This window comes from Gallinula chloropus (genome assembly GCF_964237585.1).
Source record: "Gallinula chloropus genome assembly, chromosome: 3".
In the NCBI taxonomy this organism is placed as follows: Eukaryota; Metazoa; Chordata; class Aves; order Gruiformes; family Rallidae; genus Gallinula; species Gallinula chloropus.
Window position 1 is genome coordinate 119,568,571 of NC_140087.1, and position 21,270 is coordinate 119,589,840.

General features: G+C 55.9%; 1 protein-coding gene across 1 annotated transcript; it reads right to left on the minus strand.

The window, feature by feature from the left end:
- Positions 1 to 1,983: 1,983 nt before the first annotated feature.
- On the minus strand, positions 1,984 to 19,650 carry FDFT1 (farnesyl-diphosphate farnesyltransferase 1; the record flags this gene model as incomplete). The annotated part of the gene is made up of 7 exons (XM_084261649.1): positions 1,984 to 2,492; positions 5,451 to 5,603; positions 5,833 to 6,009; positions 7,117 to 7,308; positions 8,254 to 8,382; positions 11,309 to 11,492; positions 19,352 to 19,650. The coding sequence occupies 7 exons, from the start codon at positions 19,648 to 19,650 to the stop codon at positions 2,271 to 2,273; spliced, it is 1,356 nt and encodes a 451-aa protein (XP_084117775.1). The 3' UTR covers positions 1,984 to 2,270.
- Positions 19,651 to 21,270: the final 1,620 nt, after the last annotated feature.

Sequence of the window (21,270 nt, forward strand, 5' to 3'; positions counted from 1 at the left end):
GACTGTGGGGGGACCTCACTGCAGCCTTCCCATCCCTGAAGGGAGCAGAGAAACAGGAGGGGAATGGGCTTGTTCGCTGGCAAGACAAGGGGGGTGGAGTGAAGCTGAAGGAGGGAAGGATTAGATCAGATATTAGGGGCAAGTTCTTTGCAGAGAGAGTGGTGAGGGGCTGGAAGGGGCTGCCCAGAGAGGGGGTGGATGCCCCATCCCTGGGGGTGTTCCAAGGCCAGGTTGGGTGGGTCCCTGGGCAACCTTGTGTAGCTCCAGGCCTGGAGGTTGGTGTCCCTGCCTGTGGCAGGGGGTTGGAACTGTGATCTCTGGGGTCCCTTCCAACTTCTGCCAGTGTATGATTCTATGACCCTTGTCTTCCTCCTGGTGGGGTCAGTCCCAACCCTGTCCTCTGCCCAAGCTGGGGACAGTGAGGACTCTGGAGCAGTAGTAGCATTCCCCACCACTGCCTACTGATGGTGGAGAAGGTGCTTCAGGAGAGCAGCCAGGCTGTCCCACAGCATCTCCTGCACGTGGGGCCATTAAAAGTTCATTTATGGACCTGAGTGGTCCCTCACCCCTGAGTGACAAGCCAAGGCTTGTCCCAAGTGGCAGCAAGGATGCATCTGCATGTCATCCCAGCTGAGGGCTCCTAACCCATGGTCTGTGTGGTGGGGCATTGCCAGTGGAAAAGAAACAGCTAAATAAAAGGGCTTTGCAGTGAGGTTTGTTTTTTTTTTTTTTTTTCCAAAGAAAACTCTTTTATTTTCAACAAGACAAAGCTGCACAAAGAGTACTGTGGGTTTCTTCCCAACAACAGCTCACAACTATCTACACAGGTACCAGGGGAGGAGAGGTCCTCCCGCCGCATCGGTCCGGCCACCCGGGCTGGGTCTGGCTGAACTGCAGCTTGGAGATGGAGCTCTGTCCTGCAGCAGGACTGGGGTTGTCCTCCACAAAGGCAAAGCAGCACGTGGGGGTGAACGGGACCATGAAAACCAAACCCCACCCCAGGAACAAAGGGACTTGCCTTTAAAGCACTGGGGTTTTATTTCTCAAAGCAAGCCCAGCCTGACGTGGATGAGGTGGCAGCAGAAGCCTCTCCCTGTTCCCCACGTCAGTGTAACCTGAAGCATCACCCAAGTGGGCCAAGGAATCCTGCCTTGGCCACCCCCTCCATGGCTCAAGCCTTCCCAGGGACCACCACTGCATTTCAGGGGGGCCAGCACACCAAGGCTCCCAAAAAACCAGGAGCGTGCCAAGGGCTCCCTCCATCCCAGGAGGGACAACGGGGTGCAAACCCTCTCTCCCCTGCTTTGCCAAGGCAGCCAGTGCTGCTCTGCCATGGCCAGCCCTCACTTTGGGCTTAAGAAGGGGTTCAGAGCCCAGACCTGCACAGCAGAGTCAGGCAGGGGGATTACAAGCTCAGTGGCCTGTGAGCAGCTCCTGGCTCCTCCCTTTCATCATCTCTCCCACCGTTAATTACAAAGCTTTGCAAGGGCAGGATGCTGCCTGCTAGAGGCCAGGGAGCTGCAGGAGATGGCTTTCAGCTGGGGGCATGTGAAAGGGGGCTGAGCATCCCACTTCCTCTGTATTCACACTGCATCCCACCTCCTCTGTGTTCAACACCTGAGAGGCTACCTCTCAAGCCTGGTAGCCTCCCATCACCACCACAGGAGAAAAGTGAAGGTTGCCTCTGCCTATCTCCAGGCTGCAGGATGTCCACCATCCTGGGCTGGGGGCCAGGAGGGGGGGTCAGAGCTTTATTTCCTTGGATAAGGAAGTGTTATTTGTCTCCCAGTTGAAGCAGCATCCCGCCAGCGAGGAGGAGGCACCAGAGGCGATGGGGAACGGGGCTGCCTAAGGAAGGGAGGCCAAACCCAGAAGGTTTTGCTCAGCTCTGAGCTGGAAAGGTGTCTCAAATGTCAAGCAAGAAAAGGGGCAAGTGGAATTGCTATCTAAAACCTTCCTAACCAAAAAAAAACAGGGAAAAAATGTGGGTAAACCATCCAACAAGGAAAGAAAGGCAAGAAGTCTTCAACCCCCCCAAACAGCAAGACTCCGATCAGCATCCATAACCATCCCAGCAGGTGGTGAGGAGCAGAGTCCAGCAACCCCACATGTCACCCCGGGGCTGCAGCTCACCGCCATCCCGTTCTTGTCACCATCCCAGGCCCCGTGGCACCCCGCTGCCTGGCCGTTCCAGAGGCAGGGAGAAGGAGCCTCCTGCCTCTGCCGACCACCTGCCGACCATCTTTTCCCCCCCAGCTGCCCGCTGCCCATCAGTTCTCGCCCGCCTGGACGTACTCCTCGGTGGCCTTGGAGATGGTGCTCAGGTACTGCCAGCTCAGGGCGGCCAGGAGCATGACACACGACAGGTAGATGGGGGAGTAGTGGTGACGTGAGACCATGGGGCCACTGGGCAAGCTCATGGCCCGGATGGAGGCGATGACCTGCTGCGTCTTGTTGGATGATGGGTCCGTGCTTGGGATCTTCTGGTAGATCTAGGGAGGGAGGAAGGAAGGAAGAGTTAGAATCATAGAATCATAGAATCATAGAATCACAAACTGGGCTGGGTTGGAAGGGACCCCAAGGATCACAGAGCTCCAACCCCCCTGCCACAGGCAGGGACACCAACCTCCAGGCCTGGATCTACACAAGGTTGCCCAGGGCCCCAGCCAACCTGGCCTTGAACACCTCCAGGGACGGGGAATAATCTACTACTTCTCTGGGCAGCCTGTTCCAGCACCTCACCACTCTTTCTGTAAAAAACTTCCCCCAATATCTCCTCTAAACCTTCCCTCCTTTAGCTTTAGTCCATTCCCCCTTGTCCTGCCATTATCTGCTCTTTTAAAAAGTCGAATCCCCTCCTGCCTATAAGCTCCCTTCAGGTACTGGAAGGCTGCAGTGAGGTCCCCCCGCAGCCTTCTCTTCTCCAGGCTGAACAAGCCCAGCTCCCTCAGCCTCTCTTTGTAGGGCAGGTGCTCCAGCCCTCTAATCATCCTTGTGGCCCTCCTCTGAACCCTCTCCAACAGTTCCACATCCTTCTTGTATTGGGGGCCCCAGATCTGGACACAGGACTCCAGCTGGGGCCTCACGAGGGCAGAGCAGAGAGGGACAATCACCTCCCTGTCCCTGCTGGCCGCTCCTCTCCTGATGGAGCCCAGGATACCATTGGCCTTACGAGCTGCAAGAGCCACTGCTGGCTCATGTCAAGCTTCTCATCCACCACAATCCCCAAGTCCTTCTCAGCAGGGCTGCTCTCAAGAAGCTCTTCTCCCAGTCTTTATCTGTGTCTGGGATTCTCCCGTCCCAAGTGCAACACCTGACACTTGGCAGTGTTGAACCTCATTAGGTTCCCCCGGGCCCATCTTTCCAGCCTGTCAAGATCCCTCTGGATGGCTTCCTTTCCTTCTGGGGTGTCGACCACACCACTCAGCTTGGTGTCATCCCCAAACTTGCTGAGGGTGCACTCAATTCCATCATCCATGTCACTGATAAAGATGTTAAAGAGCACCGGTCCCAAGACAGACCCCTGGGGGACACCACTTGTCACCGGCCTCTACCTGGACACAGACCCATTGACCACCAATGGGGTTCCCACCCAAGGTTGAGGAGACAAATGAGACCACGGGGGTGGAAGAAGAAGACTTAAAAGCCACCGTGCCCTCAAGAGCAACCGCAGTCTGGGGTTGCCACAGAGCGAGGACCAGCTGCAAGGGATGTGCTCGGATGGGGATGGGCCCCTTCCCTTGAGAAGTGCACTAAGCCAGTCAGCCTCTTGAGGGCACCCCGTGACGGGAGATGGACTGGATTCAGCAGGCACAATCCCTCAACCGCAAGTGGTGGCGCTGGGACCAGCAGCTACTCCCCAGCAGCCCTCACTCCCGGCTGGCGTGCTGCAGCCCACCCCAAGCCGGTGAGGACACCCCAGTGTGACCAGCAGCCAGTGTGACTGGCAGGAAATGATCACCTTCATCAGCTAACTCCATGGTCTTTGGGGTTTTCTCTTCATGACTGCAAACCCTGTGGCCTTTAAGATACTTGTCTGCATGAGCCTTAGGGAGGCATGTGCAAGCAGAGACCCTCCTCAGCTTAAAGGGCAACTGACCCTTGTCATGGAGTTGGCCAGCTCATGGGTTGGAGGGTCTCCCTGGTGCAGAAGTAACATCCTTTTATTTAACAGCCCTCACTGGATTTGGTTTTGGGGGTTAGATTTTTTCCACCCCACCCCCAAGGATCTCCCCACCAGACGTTCCTCCATGTGAGTTTTTAACCTCTGCAGTACTCCAAAGCCAGGAGTCCCACTGCTTTAACCCCCAGTGAAGAGCTACCCAACAGTAAATACTGTTGGCCAAGGAGCAGAAGGGAAGAATCACCACATCAGGTTGTCAGCTGCAACTACAGGCACAGAGAAAACAAGACTGCTGGCTGGAGCAGCCCCTGGGGAGATGATGCAGTCTGCTCAGTAGTGTGTTGTGCAAAAGATCTTCTGTGCCTGCTCAGCCCAGGGGAAGGCCTGTGCTGTGACAGCCCACTCAACTCATTCCCTACTAGAATGACAGTGAGATCTTGGTCTCTGCCTCTCAACACAGACCCAGACCAATGACACATTCAAGGGCACCCATTTGGTCCAGGTCAAAACCATGGCAGGGTCACCATGCCTTCCCAGCACCGATCTAAGAGACGTAAGGAAACGATTCACAGAATCACAGAATCACAGTAGGTTGACTGCAGGCTGACCATGAGCCAGCAGTGTGCCCAGATGGCCAGGAAAGCGAATGGCATCCTGGCTTATATCAGAAATAGTGTGGTCAGTAGGTCTGGGGAGGGGATTGTGCCCCTGGGCTGAGCACTGGGGAGGCTGCACTGCGAGTGCTGGGTCCAATTCTGGGCTCCTCACCATAAGAAGGACATGGAGGTCCTGGAGCGAGTCCAGAGAAGGGCAACCAGGCTGGGGAAGGGGCTGGAGGGCAAATCCTCTGAGGAGCAGCTGAGGGAGCTGGGGGTGTTGAACCTGGAGAAGAGGAGGCTGAGGGGAGACCTTCTCCCCACCTCCCCTGCCCTGCCAGGAGGGTGCAGAGAGGTGGGCGATGGTCTCTTCAGCCAGGGGACAGGAGATGGGACAAGGGGCAATGGGCTCAAGCTGCCCCAGGGCAGGGTCAGCTCAGCTGGGAGGGCAAAGTTCTTCCCTGGCAGAGTTGTGGGGCTGTGGCACAGGCTGCCCAGGGAGAGGGCTGAGTCCCCATCCCTGGGTGTGTTTACCAGATGGGTAGATGAGGTACTTAGGGATATGGTTTAGCACAGGACAGGAATAGTTGGACTTGATGATCTTAAAGGTCTTTTCCAACCTTGTGATTCTGTGACTCTGTGATTAGCACAGTCACAGGTCTTCCCAGTTCCACACTAGGAATGAGGATAGAAAAGGCCTGAAATTACTGGAAACAAGCTGCTCAACATACCTCTTCCACATACTGGTACATGATGGCTTTGACAGCTTGTATGTTTGTGGCATCCATCATGAGAGTGACAGCTTGTCCCTTCCGGATCTTCACTACACCCCTGAACACCTGCTTGTTGTTGTAGCAGGCACTCAACGTGGCAATAGCCATCACCTAAGGGGAAACACAGAGAGCCCTTACCCCACTGCCAGGAGCTTGCCAAGGGAGCAACACCTTGGCCCTGCTGAAGTCGATGGCAGGATATTCAGGGGAAAGAAGGAAGAAGTGCAAGAGATGGAGAATAAAACAGGCTAATGTGGGCATGATACATAACCTCCTTCACCTCCAACTTCTTCTCACCTGGGCTGCAGACCATGAAGCACCACTTAAAAAGATAACTGACCTGGGGGATAGCACAGAAGTTGAAGACACTTTGGTTCTTCAGGCGGGACAGGTAGGTAAGGACATCAGGGACGTGGTGGAGGGCGTTGGTGATGAGCTCGTTCAGACACTGGACAGCCATATCAATGTTCTCTGGCTTGGCAAGATCAGAGAGCTTCTTTGCATATCTGCTCCAAACCTAAACATCAAGATAGGGAGTCACAAGTCAGAGGGAACATTCATGCCATAGGAGACACATCAATAACAGTCTGAGGTCTGGGAGAGCATCAACCACCACCACCAGAGACCCATAAAAAACATGAAGGATTGGGGCTCACTAAGCTAAAGAAAAGAAAGGCAGGCAGGCTGCAGAGACATGACAGTAGCCTTTGTATGTGCAAAGGGACTGTAAAAACAAGGATACAACTCATCTCCATGTCTTGCCTAGGCAGGGCAAGGAGAAACGAAGCATCACACATCAGGCTGACATCAAGAAATGCTCTATGAGACATGTGAGCCACATGGAAAAGGGAGAGGAAAAATTCTTGGAGGGCCTCAAGAAGAGCAGCAGACATCTGCTAGACACAGGCAGAGCTGACCCTGCCTCTGGGAACAGAGCAGGTACCCACCTGAGATCTTACCCAGCCTTATCCTCCCTCATTCCTACAGCAAACATAACAGAGAGGTGGGGAAAAGCTGCCCAACAGGTTCTTGGCAGTGTGGGGAGACATCACCTTGTCTCCCACATCTGCACCCAGACAGCTGTAGATAAGATGTGGAACTTGCCAGCCAAATCATAGAATCCCAGACTGGTCTGGGTTGAAAGGGACCCCAAGGATCATAGAGTTCCAATTCCCTTGCCACAGGCAGGGCCACCAACCTCCAGGCCTGGATCATGTCATTAGAAAAACTGTTCTTCTCAAGAAGACATACAATCCACAGCAGTGACCTTACACAGCACACAGCTTTATTGTAGGGCCTTCAAAAAATCAAAGCCAGGCCATCAAGTCTCTCCTGTGAAGTTTGATGTAGAGGGACATGGGAGACAATGCAATTTTAGCTGGGCACCTTCCCAAGACAGGTGTATGGATGGTTGGCTCCATCCATTACAGGGCTCAGACAGAAGTATGGGAAGACTGGTAATGATGGGGATAAACCTTGGCTTTGGGGATATCAAGGGAAATCCCTTCTAACAACAGGATGTAACTTGCTGTACTGGAGCAGCAACAACAGCACCTTCAGTCTGGGTGTGTTTCCCAAAGAGACACAGCAGAAACGCTTGTCCCAGGGTGGTGTTTTCCCTCACCTCTCTGGGCCAGAACTCCCTTCCCTCCAGCTGGTCCTCCAGATAGTCACGGATGATGTTGGTCTTCTGCAGGAAGAGCCCCATGGAGTTTGCCAGCTCTGTGTCCTGCCCAACGATAGGATCTTCCAGCTCTGATGCAGAGAAGAGACGGGAAAGGCCGATTCCCACCAGCCCAGCAACGTAGTGACAATACTGTGAGGCACCAAGAGGGGCAGGGAAAAACAACCACAACCAAGAACAAGACAAAAGGAGAAGTTAAAAAGAGCTGCCTGGTTGCCAGTGAGTTTTACAACAGTGGTGCTCACAGGTGATTGACAGTATTTCCTTCTCACAGCCCTCCCTGAGGCGTCTCAGCTTTCCCACACCCAGCAAACACCTCACCAAGGATGTCCCACCAAGGTGCCACTCTGCCTCTAGCAGCCAAATGAACTGCCCAGAGGGGAACAGCTGACACAATGGGTCACCCAAAACACATGCTGGTGGCAAAGAGCAACAGTCCACACTATCCTCCTGTTACCCATGGGACCAGCAGTCTCTCAAAGCCTTCCCAAACTCACCCAGCCTCCCTCAAACAGCTGAGCCCTCTTCCCACAGGGATGTTCCATCTCCTCTTTAGAGAGTCACAGAATGATGGGGGTTGGAAGGGATTTCTGGAGATCATCTAGTCCAACTCCCCTGCCAGAAAAGGATCACCTCGAGCAGGCTGCACAGGACAGCATCCAGGATCATGGGATTTGAATGTCTCCAGAGATGGAGACTCCACAACCTCTCTGGGTAGCCTGTCCCAAGGGCTCTGCCACCCTCCCAGGAAAGAAGTTCTTCCTTGTGTTTAGGTGGAACTTCCTATATTCCAGTTTGTGCCCATCACCTCCTGTCCTGTCCCTGGGCACCACTGAACAAAGACTGACCCCATCCTCCTGACCCCACCCCTCAAGTATTTATCAGCATTGAGAAGATTCCCCCTCAGTCTTCTCTTCTCCAGGCTAAAAAGTCCCAAATCCCTCAGCCTCTTTTCATCACAGAGATGTTCTAGTCATCTCATCACCTTCAAACCCTTTTTTGTACCCTCTCCAGTACCTCCCTGTCCTTCTTGCCCAGAGACAAGGTGGGCCCTACATTCAGTCCAAGCTAACTCACCTTATCCCACTCGTGCTGAGAGTCCACCTTTTTCTCCAAGAACTCTGCCATCCCAACGCCCATCTTGTGGCAGATATCTGAAATCACATCCTGGTAGACCTTTGCCAGGTTTCTGAACTCCATGGAGATCTGCAGCACAAACCACCACATGAGGAGAAGGAGAGAATATAAAAAAACCCCATTTAAAAAGGAACCAAATAAAGGAGAAGAAGATGACAAGCTTCAGGAAAAAAACCAGCAGAACTCAACATTTATTAAAGAAAATACTGGAAAAAAGGCTGTTTACCAGGCTCTCATCCCACCCTGGCTAGAGATCTGGGACAACTCCCACAAGCAGAGATGTTTCAAGGCACCTAAAGCAGGGGCTCAGCCTGTTCCCAGTCTGAGCAGACAGTCTCTGGCTGCAGATCAGACACAGCAGTATCTTTGGGAAGGCTCCATGGCCTTGGGCTGCTGTCGTCGGGGAGCTGCAGGACCAAACTAGCTATGCACAGTGTGGAGAGAGGGGGGGGTTTGTAGTTTGTGAGAACACCCCACAGTGCCAACTGCAGGAAAAGCCAGGGGGAGGCTTGTGGTGCTCTGTTGTCCTGAGCCCTTTCCAGCTAGGGCTCTGCAGGGCACAACTGGAAAGGGTGAAAATCCTCCTGTGCATCGTTCAGTGGCTTGATTAGTCTCACACTGAAAGAAAAACCCCAGTCCCTATTAAAAAGCACATCCTCCCCCTTCCCAAAACTGTGGGCCATCACATTTTGTTGTGTGCTGAGCTTTATCTCCATCAGCAGTAACTGCAGCCAGTGCAGGGTGTGTGTCTCCTAAGGACAGCTGTCTGCATGATTCCAGCTCCAGATCCAGGTTCTCCTCCTGACTCCCTCCGTGGCTTCTAACATGTCCCTGCCCAGTGTCTCAGCTTGTTGGGTAAAGAAACTTTATCATAGAATCACAGACTGGTCTGGGTTGGAAGGGACCCCAAGGATCACAGAGCTCCAACCCCCCTGCCACAGGCAGGGCCACCAACCTCCAGGCCTGGAGCTACACAAGGTTGCCCAGGGCCCCAGCCAACCTGGCCTTGGACACCTCTAGGGATGGGGCATCCACCCCCTCTCTGGGCAGCCTGTTCCAGCCCCTCACCACTCTCTCTGGAAAGAAATTCCCCTTAATATCTCCTCTAATCCTTCCCTCCTTCAGCTTCACTCCATCCCCCTTGTCCTGCCAGTCTCTGCCCTTTACCAAGCCCATTCCCCTCCTGTTCCTCTGCTCCCTTCAGGGACAGGAAGGCTGCAGTGAGGTCCCCTCACAGCCTTCTCTTCTCCAGGCTGACCCAGCCCAGCTCCCTCAGCCTCTCTTCATAGGGGAGCTGCTCCAGCCCTCTGAGCATCTCCGTGGCTCCTCTGACCCCTCTCCACCAGCCCCACATCTTCCTTGTGTTGGGCCCCAGCTCTGGACCCAGGACTCCAGCTGGGGCCTCCCCAGGGCAGAGCAGAGAGGGACAATCCCCTCCCTGTCCCTGCTGCCACCCCTCTGCTGATGGAGCCCAGGATCCCATCCCTGTTCTGAGCTGCAAGAGCCACTGCTGGCTCATGGGAAGTTTCTGGTGCTTCTGCCTCAGTGGCTCCAATACCCTACACAGAACAACCTGGGAGTCCACCTCCAGCAAATACTGTTAAAATCATACATGAACATCAACCCAGGACACCCAAGTAACACACACACACTGAGAGGGAAAAACAAAGGGCCAGAAACACCTCCTCAAAGGCTTTTTTAAAGCACTAAGCCATCGGTGTACCCACCACATGCCCCTCCCAGGCAGGGCACAGTCACACTGAGCATCCCCATTTACAATACAGCTCGGTTTTCCAAACAATTATCCCACTCTCACCATCAAGGCAAGTCTGGCCAAGGTCAGAATAAATTGAAAATGATAAAAAGCTGAGCAGAACAGGACTTGCTCAAAGAATTAGATGCTCCTCGCTGTAGCCACTGTACTTTTTCTTCAGCAGAGCTTAAAAACAAACCCTGAAGAAACAAACCTGGCTGTTCTTGATCAACATGAGCAACAGCAAAACTTCAGCATCCACCAAGGGCTGGTCCCTGTGTGCTCACCAAAACCAGATGTCCATATCCCCATGTAGCAGAGCTTGGCTTTGCCTTCCAGCCACAGCATCCCTTTCTGCTGTCAGCTTGATGGATCCCATCTAGGACAACTTGGCCAGGAGATGCTGCATCCCAGAACAGCCAAGCTCCATCACCCCATTGCTCCTGCTAGGGTCAAAACCTGGCAGGAACCTGGGATAAGCATCATGGTTTGAGCTCTGTGTCCTGCCATCCTGCGTGGCCCCCAACGGGGTTCTGACCCCAAGGGATCCCCAGATGGAGCCTGGGAAGTACCGTGGGTCAGAAACCACTTCTCAAGGACAGTCAGGGATGCAGCCAAGCTGTGTTCAATATATTCCCAACTGGTCTCCAGGTCAAAGAACAGGCTCCAGCACTGCTGAGCTTGCTCATGGAGATGCAGACCCTCCATGGCTTCTTTTTAGATGGATCCTTGGAGCAGTGGGACTTCAGGCAACATCACTACTAGCAGCCAGGGTGCTTTTTATGTCAAAGACCTGCTGACAGGCTCCTGCAGGTGTAGAGCAGATCCTTCAGGACTGCTGCAAACACCAGTCCAGACACCAAGCACCCTGCCAGCCGAGCTTTCCTCCTCTCCCTGTCTGTTAGGGGTCCCTGGACACCCAACCCAGGCAATGCACAGCGTTGGGGAACAAACCCAAGCCACTCTCCACAAGCAGAGAGTCATTTACTCTTCCAACAAGAGAGACAAAAAGCCACTTTTTAAGAGCTGGCCCTTTCCCACAGCCAGGTTCTCTCTGGCTTTATACATAGAGAGCAGCACAACGCTTGGGTTTCTCACTCCAGCCTCACATGTAGATGATGCAGCTCTTCTAAAGAGCTACAGGATCACCAGGGACTGAGTGAGCTCAGGTCTAACACAGAGATGCAACCATGCACCCAAAGGTGATGCCAGGCAGCTGAAGCAAGGAGGGGGATGCCTTACCGTGGGGAAGTCCTCGAGCACCTGCCGGTCCTTCTCCTTGCTCTCCATGTATTTCCACTCAGGCTGATAGAGATAGGAGTGAAACTCATGCAGCATTGGGACTTTTACATCTAAGCTGATGGTCATGTCATCCTCTATAGTGTCCAGGGCACGGAGAACTAGGTAGAATATACAGACGGCGTGTCTAGGGGGGAGAGAAAAAAACAACCATGCCTTACTTGGGGTTGCCTTTGAGGCAGGACAAGCAGCTTAGATTAACCACACAGCCTTCAGCAGAGGTACTTCCAGCTCAACACAACCCACACCAGCATCACCAGGTCATGGATGCCTCTGGAAGATCCAAGCACTTCCAACACCATCTATGTTGGTACTTTAGAATCATGGAACAGTCAGGGCTGGAAGGGACCTTGAAGATCATCAAGTTCTAACCTCCCCTTGCCATGGGTAGGGACACCTCTCACTACACCAGGCTGCTCAAGGCCCCAAAATATTAATAAATAAATAAATAACCCATGTGGCTCCTGTGTGTCCCAGGAGGATGTGGCTGAAGGGTCCCTGTGATGTCCCATCTGCATACTTTAGCTACTGTGCAGAAGACAAAGTGGTCATCTGAAAACCTTCCTGGCCCCCACTGTTGTATCCCAGTGTCTCCTGCAGTCTGGAAAATGGCTTTGGTTAAGGGATGCCCAAATCTAACCCCTCTTCCATCAAATCATAGGGTTGGAAGGGACCTTTACAGGTGGGAAGGGACCTTTGCAGGTGAAAAGGGACACTTACAGGTGAGATTCAACAAGGGCAAGTGTAGGGTCTTGCATCAGGGGAAGAACAACCCCAGGTACCAGTATAGGGTGGGGACTGGCCTGCTGGGAGAGCAGCCTAGGGGAGAGGGACCTGGGGGACAGCAGGATGACCATGAGCAGCAATGTGCCCTTGTGGACAAGAAGGCAAATGGAATCCTGGGGTAGGACAGAAGGGGAGTGGTTAGTAGGTCAAGAGAGGTCCTTTTTCCCCTCTACTCTGCCCTGGTGAGACCACACCTGGAATATTGTGTCCAGTTCTGGGCCCCTCAGCTCCAGAAGGACACAGAACTCCCTGAAAGAGTCCAGTGCAGGGACACCAAGGTGATGGAGGGAGTGGAACCCCTTCCTCATGAGGAGAGGCTGAGGGAGCTGGGCCTCGTTAGCCTGGAGAAGAGGGGACTGAGGGGTGACCTCATCAATGTCTATCAATATGTAAAGGGTGAGAGTCAGGAGGCTGGAGCCAGGCTCTGCTCAGGGGTGGCAGCGACAGGACAAGGGGCAGCGGGTGCAGCTGGAGCAGAGGAAGCTCCATGGGAATGTCAGGAGGAACTTTGTCCCTGTGAGGGTGACAGAGCCCTGGGACAGGCTGCCCAGAGAGGTTGTGGAGTCTCCTTCTCTGGAGCCATTCAAACCTGCCTGGATGTGTTCCTGTGTGATTTAGTCTGGGTGCTCCTGCTCTGGCAGGGGGGTTGGACTAGATGAGCTTTTGAGGTCCCTTCCAACCCCTGACGTTCTGGGATTCTGTGATCTAGTCCAATCCTCCTGCAATGAGCAAGGACATCTTCAACTAGATCCAGGGCATCAACTTCCCCAGCCCTCATGGGGTACAGGAACATAAAATAAAAGCATTATAAACATGTTGCTCAAATCCCAGGGTCACAGGAGCTGGTCAGGGCTGGAAAGCTTCTCACCTACATTGCTCATCATCTTGAACCTCTACTCTGAGCAAGAGAGGTGCCACCACACAACATCTCCTTGGGCTGACCGCTCTGAAAGGTGTGGCACATGTAGGATGGGTTAGGAAACACAGTTTTTTCCCTTCCTGCAGAGTGATTTTTGCTTCCTAAGATGCCTATCAGGGAAGGGACCTGCTTAGGGAGCTGTCTGTAAGGTCTGCCTGGGCAAGGCACTGCCAGACCCAGTGCTGTAAGCCAGGCTCACTAGGACCCAGAGGACAGAGCCTGAGGTCAGCTGGTTGGGAAAAAGCAGAACACAAAATAAGAAGAAAAATAAAGCAGCAGCAGGTGTATTTTCCCACAACTTCCCCTTCTGTGTGCCCAGCACCCTTTTATCTTCTAGGAGGGGGGGCAGAATTAAAGGGTCCCTGACTGCAAACAGGAATGTCAAGACTACTCTGCCCTCATGAGGCCCCAGCTGGAGTCCTGTGTCCAGAGCTGGGACCCCAACACAAGAAAGATGTGGGGCTGTTGGAGAGGGGTCAGAGGAGGACATAGAGATGATCTGAGGGCTGGAGCAGCTCCCCTATGGAGAGAGGCTGAGGGAGCTGGGCTGGGTCAGCCTGGAGAACAGAAGGCTGCGGGGGGACCTCACTGCAGCCTTCCCGTCCCTGAAGAGAGCAGAGGAACAGGAGGGGAATGGGCTTGTTAAACGGCAGAGACTGGCAGGACAAGGGGGATGGGGTGAAGCTGGAGGAGGGAAGGATTAGAGGAGAGATTGGGGGGAAGTTCTTTGCAGACAGAGTGGTGAGGGGCTGGAACAGGCTGCCCAGAGAGGGGGTGGGTGCCCCATCCCTGGGGGTGTTCAAGGCCAGGTTGGCTGGGGCCCTGGGCAACCTTGTGTAGCTCCAGGCCTGGAGGTTGGTGGCCCTGCCTGTGGCAGGGGGTTGGAGCTCTGTGATCCTTGTGGTCCCTTCCAACCCTGACCATTCTATGATTCTATGGCTCTATGACTAGAAGATAGAAAACACAGGGTAGTTTTGGCTCTACCTCCATGCACAAGTCCTAGCACCTCAGCAGAAAGCTGCCAGAGAGCTGCTTCCCCTCCAGATCCCACCACCCCTGCCTTCCCCACGAGGCTCCACATTAACCCCCCCCAAAACAAACCAGTCCTGTAGGCAAAAAATACCATATCTCAACTCCAGTATTGATATAAAATAACCCCCAGCTCTGAAGGAGCAGTCAGACTGAGGAGATGATGTTAATCGCTCAACAAACGGGATGGGGCTTGGGCTGCCTTGACGCTAATTAAAGTGTCGCCCTCCTGGGATGACAATGTGCAAGCAGTGATTAAACAGCCAGGGAACACTGACTGTGTCTTAAGAGCCAACCCTGTTAAATTTGGTGTTTTCCCTTAATTGGAGGGTGTTTAATACCTTGGTCGAACCACACACACACCCATGTGCTCCAGAGCAGCCCTTATGCCCACTTCAACTGGGCTGCGATGGTTCCTCTGCCATGCTGGAAGCACACAGGGCTCCCACCCCCTTTCTGGAGCAACCAAGGCAGAGCAGAACCTGAAATGCCATCCCAGGAGGATGTCTCAGGCTGACACAGTACCAAGGGAAGAGCTGCATCAACTGTGAAGCCCAGCACAGTTTAACCACTTGAGTAACCTCATGCAGCTCAGAACAGCGATGGGATCCTGGGCTCCATCAGCAGAGGGGTGGCAGCAGGGACAGGGAGGGGATTGTCCCTCTCTGCTCTGCCCTCAGGAGGCCCCAGCTGGAGTCCTGTGTCCAGAGCTGGGGCCCAACACAAGGAAGATGTGGGGCTGTTGGAGAGGGGTCAGAGGAGCCACGGAGATGCTCAGAGGGCTGGAGCAGCTCCCCTATGGAGAGAGGCTGAGGGAGCTGGGCTGGGTCAGCCTGGAGAAGAGAAGGCTGTGGGGGGACCTCACTGCAGCCTTCCCATCCCTGAAGGGAGCAGAGGAACAGGAGGGGAATGGGCTTGTTAAAGGGCAGAGACTGGCAGGACAAGGGGGATGGAGTGAAGCTGAAGGAGGGAAGGGTTAGAGGAGATATTAGAGGGAATTTCTTTACAGAGAGAGTGGTGAGGGGCTGGAACAGGCTGCCCAGAGAGGTGGTGGATGCCCCGTCCCTGGAGGTGTTCAAGGCCAGGTTGGATGGGGCCCTGGGCAACCTTGTGTAGCTCCAGGCCTGGAGGTTGGTGGCTCTGCCTGTGGCAGGGGGGTTGGAACTGTCTGATCCTTGGGGTCCCTTCCAACCCAGACCTGTCTGTGTTTCTATGATTCTGCACCCATGCGTAACTGTGTCCCCAGCTTACATGGAGTGTAGCTCCATGGGGATTTGGGGCAATCAAAGGAAGATGTTTTTTAAGATGAGGGCAGTGAGAACCTGGCACAGGGTGCCCAGAGAAGCTGGGGCTGCCCCTGGATCCCTGACAGGGTTCAAGGCCGAGTTGGATGGGGCTTTGGGCACCCTGAGCTGGTGGAGGGTGCCCCTGCCTATGGCAGGGGGTAGGACAAGATGGGCTTTGAGGTCCCTTCCCACCCAAACCAGTCCATAAAGACCATAAAAGCAACTCTGCAGTGAGCATGGTCTGCCTGCAGGTCCCCATTTCTTGGCAGGGTTTCCATGCACCATGGTCCCAGCAGGGCTCAAACCTGAGATCCAAGGGGATGACAGTGCCCAACCCAAGCCACACAGTCCTACCCAGAAAACACACCTGACAGCACCAGGAAGAGCATCACCTCCCCTCCACACAACTGAAAATGCCTGCTTCCAAAAAGCAAGCCTGGTATCATCTCAGGGCTCAAGGTCCAGCCCTGTCCTAGGCTGGTCCTCTCCAAAAAGCAGCTGAGCCTACAGGAATTGATCCTGAAGGGTCCTGGGGATGGGCAGGACCACAGGGCTGGCAGCAGAGAAAGACAAGAGCAGGAGGAAGCAGGAAGCAGTCTCCTTTCTGCTCCCAGGAGCCGAGCCACGATGTTGGCTCAACACTCCTCTCCTTAGCCAGGAGTTAGGAAGCTGCAGTTCTGAGCCTCCCACCTTCCCAGGAAATGCCCCAGCCATGGAGCAATGGGCTGGGCAAGGCCCAAGACACACAGTTTATGAAGCCAAAAAAAGAAAACCTAAGCAAGAAGGAACCAAACATTTTAGCTCAACTACCAATAGGCTGGCCTTGGGAAGCATCACTCCAAGCACTCATCCAAAAGTTCTCTGTTTTCCAACAGTCCTTGGAGGACACATGGAAACTCTGCCAGGAAACAGGGGTGTGAAGCAGGGAGCAAGAGCTTCATGCTTCCCTGGCCTTCAAAGATTTCACTCCCAAGCTGTAAATGATGTTGCAGCAGGGGAAGGGACTGGGCTGTGGTGGAGGATGCTGCACTCAGGAGCAAACCCCGGGCTGAGACACGTTTCTCAGCACAAGGTGGCTGTTTTAATGCTTGAATCATAGAATGGTCTGGATTGGAAGGGACCCCAAGGATCACAGAGTTCCAACATCACAGGCTCCTTCAACCAGCAAGTGATGGGCAAATGTTCAGCAGCCTGTAACCACAGGGGTTCAGGGTAACCCCTTAACGGGTTTCACATCAATGAAAGCACTTCTTTGATGCCACCCAGCAGTATGTGTCTATCTGCCTGAGGATAGGGAAGCTCTTCAAAGGGACCTGAATGGAGTGGATTGATGGGCTGAGACCAATGGGATGAGATTTAACAAGAGCAGAGTGCTGCACAGGGGATATAACAACCCCACGCAGCGCTACAGGCTTGGGGGAGACTGGCTGGAGAGCTGTCAGGCAGAGAAGGACCTGGGGGTGTTGGGTGACTGCGAGTGACCATGAGCCAGCAGTGTGCCCAGGTGGGCAAGAAGGCCAATGGCATCCTGGCTTGTGTCAGAGCCAGCGTGGCCAGTAAGCCCAGGGAGGTAATTGTGCCCCTGTACTATCATTGGTGAGGCTGCACCTGAAGTGCTGGGTCCGGTTCTGGGCTCCTCACCACAAGAAGGACAATGAGGTCCTTGAACAAGTCCAGGCTGGGGAAGGGGCTGGAGGGCAAATCCTCTGAGGAGCGGCTGAGGGAGCTGGGGGTGTTGAGCCTGGAGAAGAGGAGGCTGAGGGGAGACCTTCTCCCCACCTGCCCTGCCCTGCCAGGAGGGTGCAGAGAGGTGGGTGATGGTCTCTGCAGCCAGGGGACAGGAGATGGGACAAGGGGCAATGGGCTCAAGCTGCCCCAGGGCAGGGTCAGCTCAGATGGGAGGGCAAAGTTCTTCCCTGGCAGAGTTGTGGGGCTGTGGAACAGGCTGCCCAGGGAGGGGGCTGAGTCCCCACCCCTGGGGGTGTTTAACAGATGGGTAGATGAGGTACTCAGGGATATGGTTTAGCTTAGAATGGGAATAGTTGGACTTGATGATCTTAAAGGTCTTTTCCAACCTTGTGACTCTATGACAATTAATTCCCTCATTAAGCTCATCACTCTGCCCACTTCTACATTCTGCCTATTTTGCATGTCCCTCTTTTGTCCCTAAGCTCCAGCAGAGCTGCTTTGGGAATGAGCTGCTTCAGATGCACTACAGAGCCAGCTGTAACTCAGCAGCAATCCCCATACTGCTGCAGGTAGCAAAGAGTTTTTAGGATGCCAGGCAGAAGTTTCAGTGCCCTGAGGGGAGGGAGCCTTCCCAATCCACACAAGGATTAAAGACAGACAAGATAGATAACCACAGGAGAACCAAGGTGAGCGCATGGCACACACCACTGACAGGTTTCAGGGTGCTTGACTGATGGGCTTGTCTCTTAATTACCACATTAGCTAACGTACCAAGCAGGGCAATTTAATTTCTGGCCCCACTCACATCTTTCCACGTAACCCCAGCCAAACCGCTGCATTTCTCTCTGTTTCCTGTAAAACAGGCAGCAGAGGACGGCCAGTTTGTAAATGCTGGGCATCCAAAATGCCAAACTGGGGCTTGAAATCCCAAAACCAGACAGCTCAGTGTTCAGACTGACGCCTGTGACTGCTCAGCAGGGTCACAACTGCAGCGGTAAGACGCTCCTAGTGCAATTAGCAGGAGTTCTGACAGTTAACTCAGTTTGGGATTAACTGGAGAGGTATTTACGTGCTGGAAGCAGTTACTTCTGCATGAATATCATACATAAAGCATATATATAGACACACATATGAGGGCTGAGGCCAGCTGAGCTTTGTAGCCTCTGTTGCTATTGCTGTCTGAATGGGTCAGCAAAATCTGTGCACACAGCAAGCCCCCTCTGAGGATCATGTAGGGCTGGAGGCAGCTGTTTGCAAACACACCTTTTTGGCAGGGTCCAGACCCTCAGCCAGCCCCCAGGGTTTTTTGCTCACCTCCTCCCACCAGCCGGGTCACGTCCCTCCAGTCCCGAAGGCCAGCGGCAGCCTTGGCATGGCTGGGACACATTCCCAGGGTGTCACAAACAGCACATGGCTCGGTGCTGTGGTTAACCATCTGCTGGCCACTCAGCTGTAGTGCCCAGGAAGCCAGCTTTTGGAGGGGAGGTACCTTGTAGGTGGGAAAGCCCCCATGTTCAGCTGCATGGGGTAAGGTCCTGGCCAGCTCAGCCCAGTGCCCTGGTCATCCATGGCACTGGGTTTGGGAGGGGAGCAGGGGGCGTTTCCCAGCAGCTCAACTAATAAGGTGTATAAGGTCACTGCATGAACCACCTCCTGAGGAGCCCCAGTTTGGGGAGGGGAGAGAATACACATTGTACCCACCACCGTACAGGGAGCCCTGTCGTTGGGGGGACACTGCAGCCACGACCCCCCAGGATGCCCTGGCATGAGGGGACATTGCACCCACCACTTTATGGGAAGCCCCAGCATGGGGGCAGGGTGGGGGATTGCACCCACCACCTCCTGGTGTCCCCAGTGTTGGGGGGACATCAGAGTGAACACCTCATAAGGAGGCCTGGTGTTAGGGGACATCAGACCCCCCACCTCCCCAGAGGCCAGACACTGGTGAGCCATTGCACCCACCACTCCCAGTGAGTGACATCATCCTGGGGGGGACCACTGGACATTGCACCCACCACCTGAGTGGGACCCCCTGTGTTATGGGGGGCATTGCACCCACCGCTTTCCAGGGAGCCCCAGCATGTGGGTGGGGGGGGATTGAACCCACCACCTCCCGGGGAGCCCTGGTGCTGGGGAGACATCAGACCAACCACCTCATCAGGAGCCCCAGTGTCGGGGGCACATTACACCCACCCCCTCCCCAGATGCCCCAGCACCGGGGACACACTGCACCCGCCCCCCCACACCTAAGGACCCCTTAACCCCCTCCCCACTCACCGCAGCTCTCCATCCAGGGCCTGGATAACGGCGGCGAAGCTGCGGCTGGTCTGGTTGAGGTACCGGTAACAGGTGCGGAGGCCGCGACCCAGCGAGTCCTGCGGGCAGAGCGGGGTGCAGGGGGGCGGCTGGAGGCGGGGAGCGGCCGGCGGCGGGGCCGGGGGCAGCGCGGGGGTCCCTCGCCTCTGCACCCTCCGCCCAGCTCCCCTCAACCGCCCCAGGGCCCGGGGGGAGCCCCGAGGGGGGGACAAGGCCAGCGTCCGCTTGAAGAGGGACACGGCTTTGGTGCTGGCCGCCATGGGGGCGCGGCGGCGACGGGGGGGGGGGGGGGGCAGCGGCCCGCTCCGCCCTCCCCGCGCCCGCCCCTCCCGCCCCCTTAACCCGCTCGGCGCCTGCCCCGTCCGAGCACCGGGCATGGCTCGGAGCCGCTGCGACCCACGCAGGGTACCGGCTCTGAGAGGCGCACGGAGAGCCTGAGGCCGGTGCAAGGCAGCCGTGGGGGTGTGATGCCCGGTGCCGGCGCGGTGCACGGGGTGATTGAGCCGCTGCAAAGCACCCGGGGTGTGTGATGCCCGGTGCCGGCGCGGTGCACGGGGTGATTAAGCCCTTGCAAAGCACCCGGGGTGTGTGATGCCCGGTGCCGGCGCGGTGTACAGCGAGATTAAGCCGGTACAAAGCGAGATTAAGCCGGTACAAAGCGAGATTAAGCCGGTAGAAGGCAGCCGGCCCGTGCGATGCCCGGTGCCGGTGCGATGCACCGGAAGCATCAGCACCGTGCAGCGCTGGGAGCCGGCGCAACGAGCCGGCATCAGGCCGGTGACACCGGTTTCGTGCAGGGCCTGGGGCCGGTGAGACACACGCCAAGCACCGGAGCATCGCCACGCACGGGAAGGGCAGACGATGGAGAGGAGGCTCCAACCGCTGCAACGCCCCGCACAAAGCCACGGGTAACACCGGGCCGGCTCCAACCGTGCGACGCTCGCCCCTGGCAACGCCGCAGCAGCGCAGGGAGATGACAGCCCCCACCCCTCCATCCCCTCCTCCTTCCCCTCCCAGCCCCCACGCCCCCGCAGCATCCCCATCCCCATCCCCATCCCCTCCCCACCCCCGCCGGGCATCGCAGGTAGCGAGGCGCATCCCTCCCCCGGCGCATCCCTCCCCGCTCACCGGGTCGATCCGCGGCATGACGGCCTTGTAGCCGCCCATCTTGAACCGCAGCAGGTTGTAGATGTCCTCGGGGTGCCCCAGCCATTTCTTCAGCAGCTCCATGGGGGCCACGATCGTTCTTTCCCCCCCCCTCTCTCCGCAACGCGCTCCCACCGCCGCCACTCCTCGCCCCCGCCCGGCGCTTAAGCGGAGCAGGGCGGAGCCGCCTCTGCCCCGCCCCTCCAGCCAATCAGCCCCCTCGCCTCATCGCTCGGTTAGCCGGCGGGGACTCCCATTGGCCGAAGCGCCCTCGTACCAGGGGAGCTCCGGCCAATAGGAAAGCGATCGGGCTGGTGTGACGGCCGCCGGCCGGCGCTCACTGGGTAGCGGGTGCCCGGCGCCGGTGGAGCGGGAAGGCGGCAGCGGGCAGCGCGACCCCTTCGGCACCCGCCTTGCCTTAGGCTGCCCCCCCCCACCCCCCGCGTCCGCCCTCGGCCCCGTTCTCCGCCGGAGCCGCCCGGTCCCACCCCGTGGCCTCAGGTAGCTCGGTGCACGCCTGGCTCAGCCACATCCCCGCCCCCCCCCCGCACATCCCCGCGGCCACCCAGCTGCCACCGCACCCCCCAAAAGGCGTGCGGGGTCACGGGGGGGTTGTGTTGTCTGGGGTGTTGTTTGGGGTGTTCAGCACCGCACACACTGTGCCTCAGCGCCTTCAGGCTCGGAAGCGGCATCACCCACCTTCTCCAGCCCCAGAAGCCCGGTGACAGGATTAT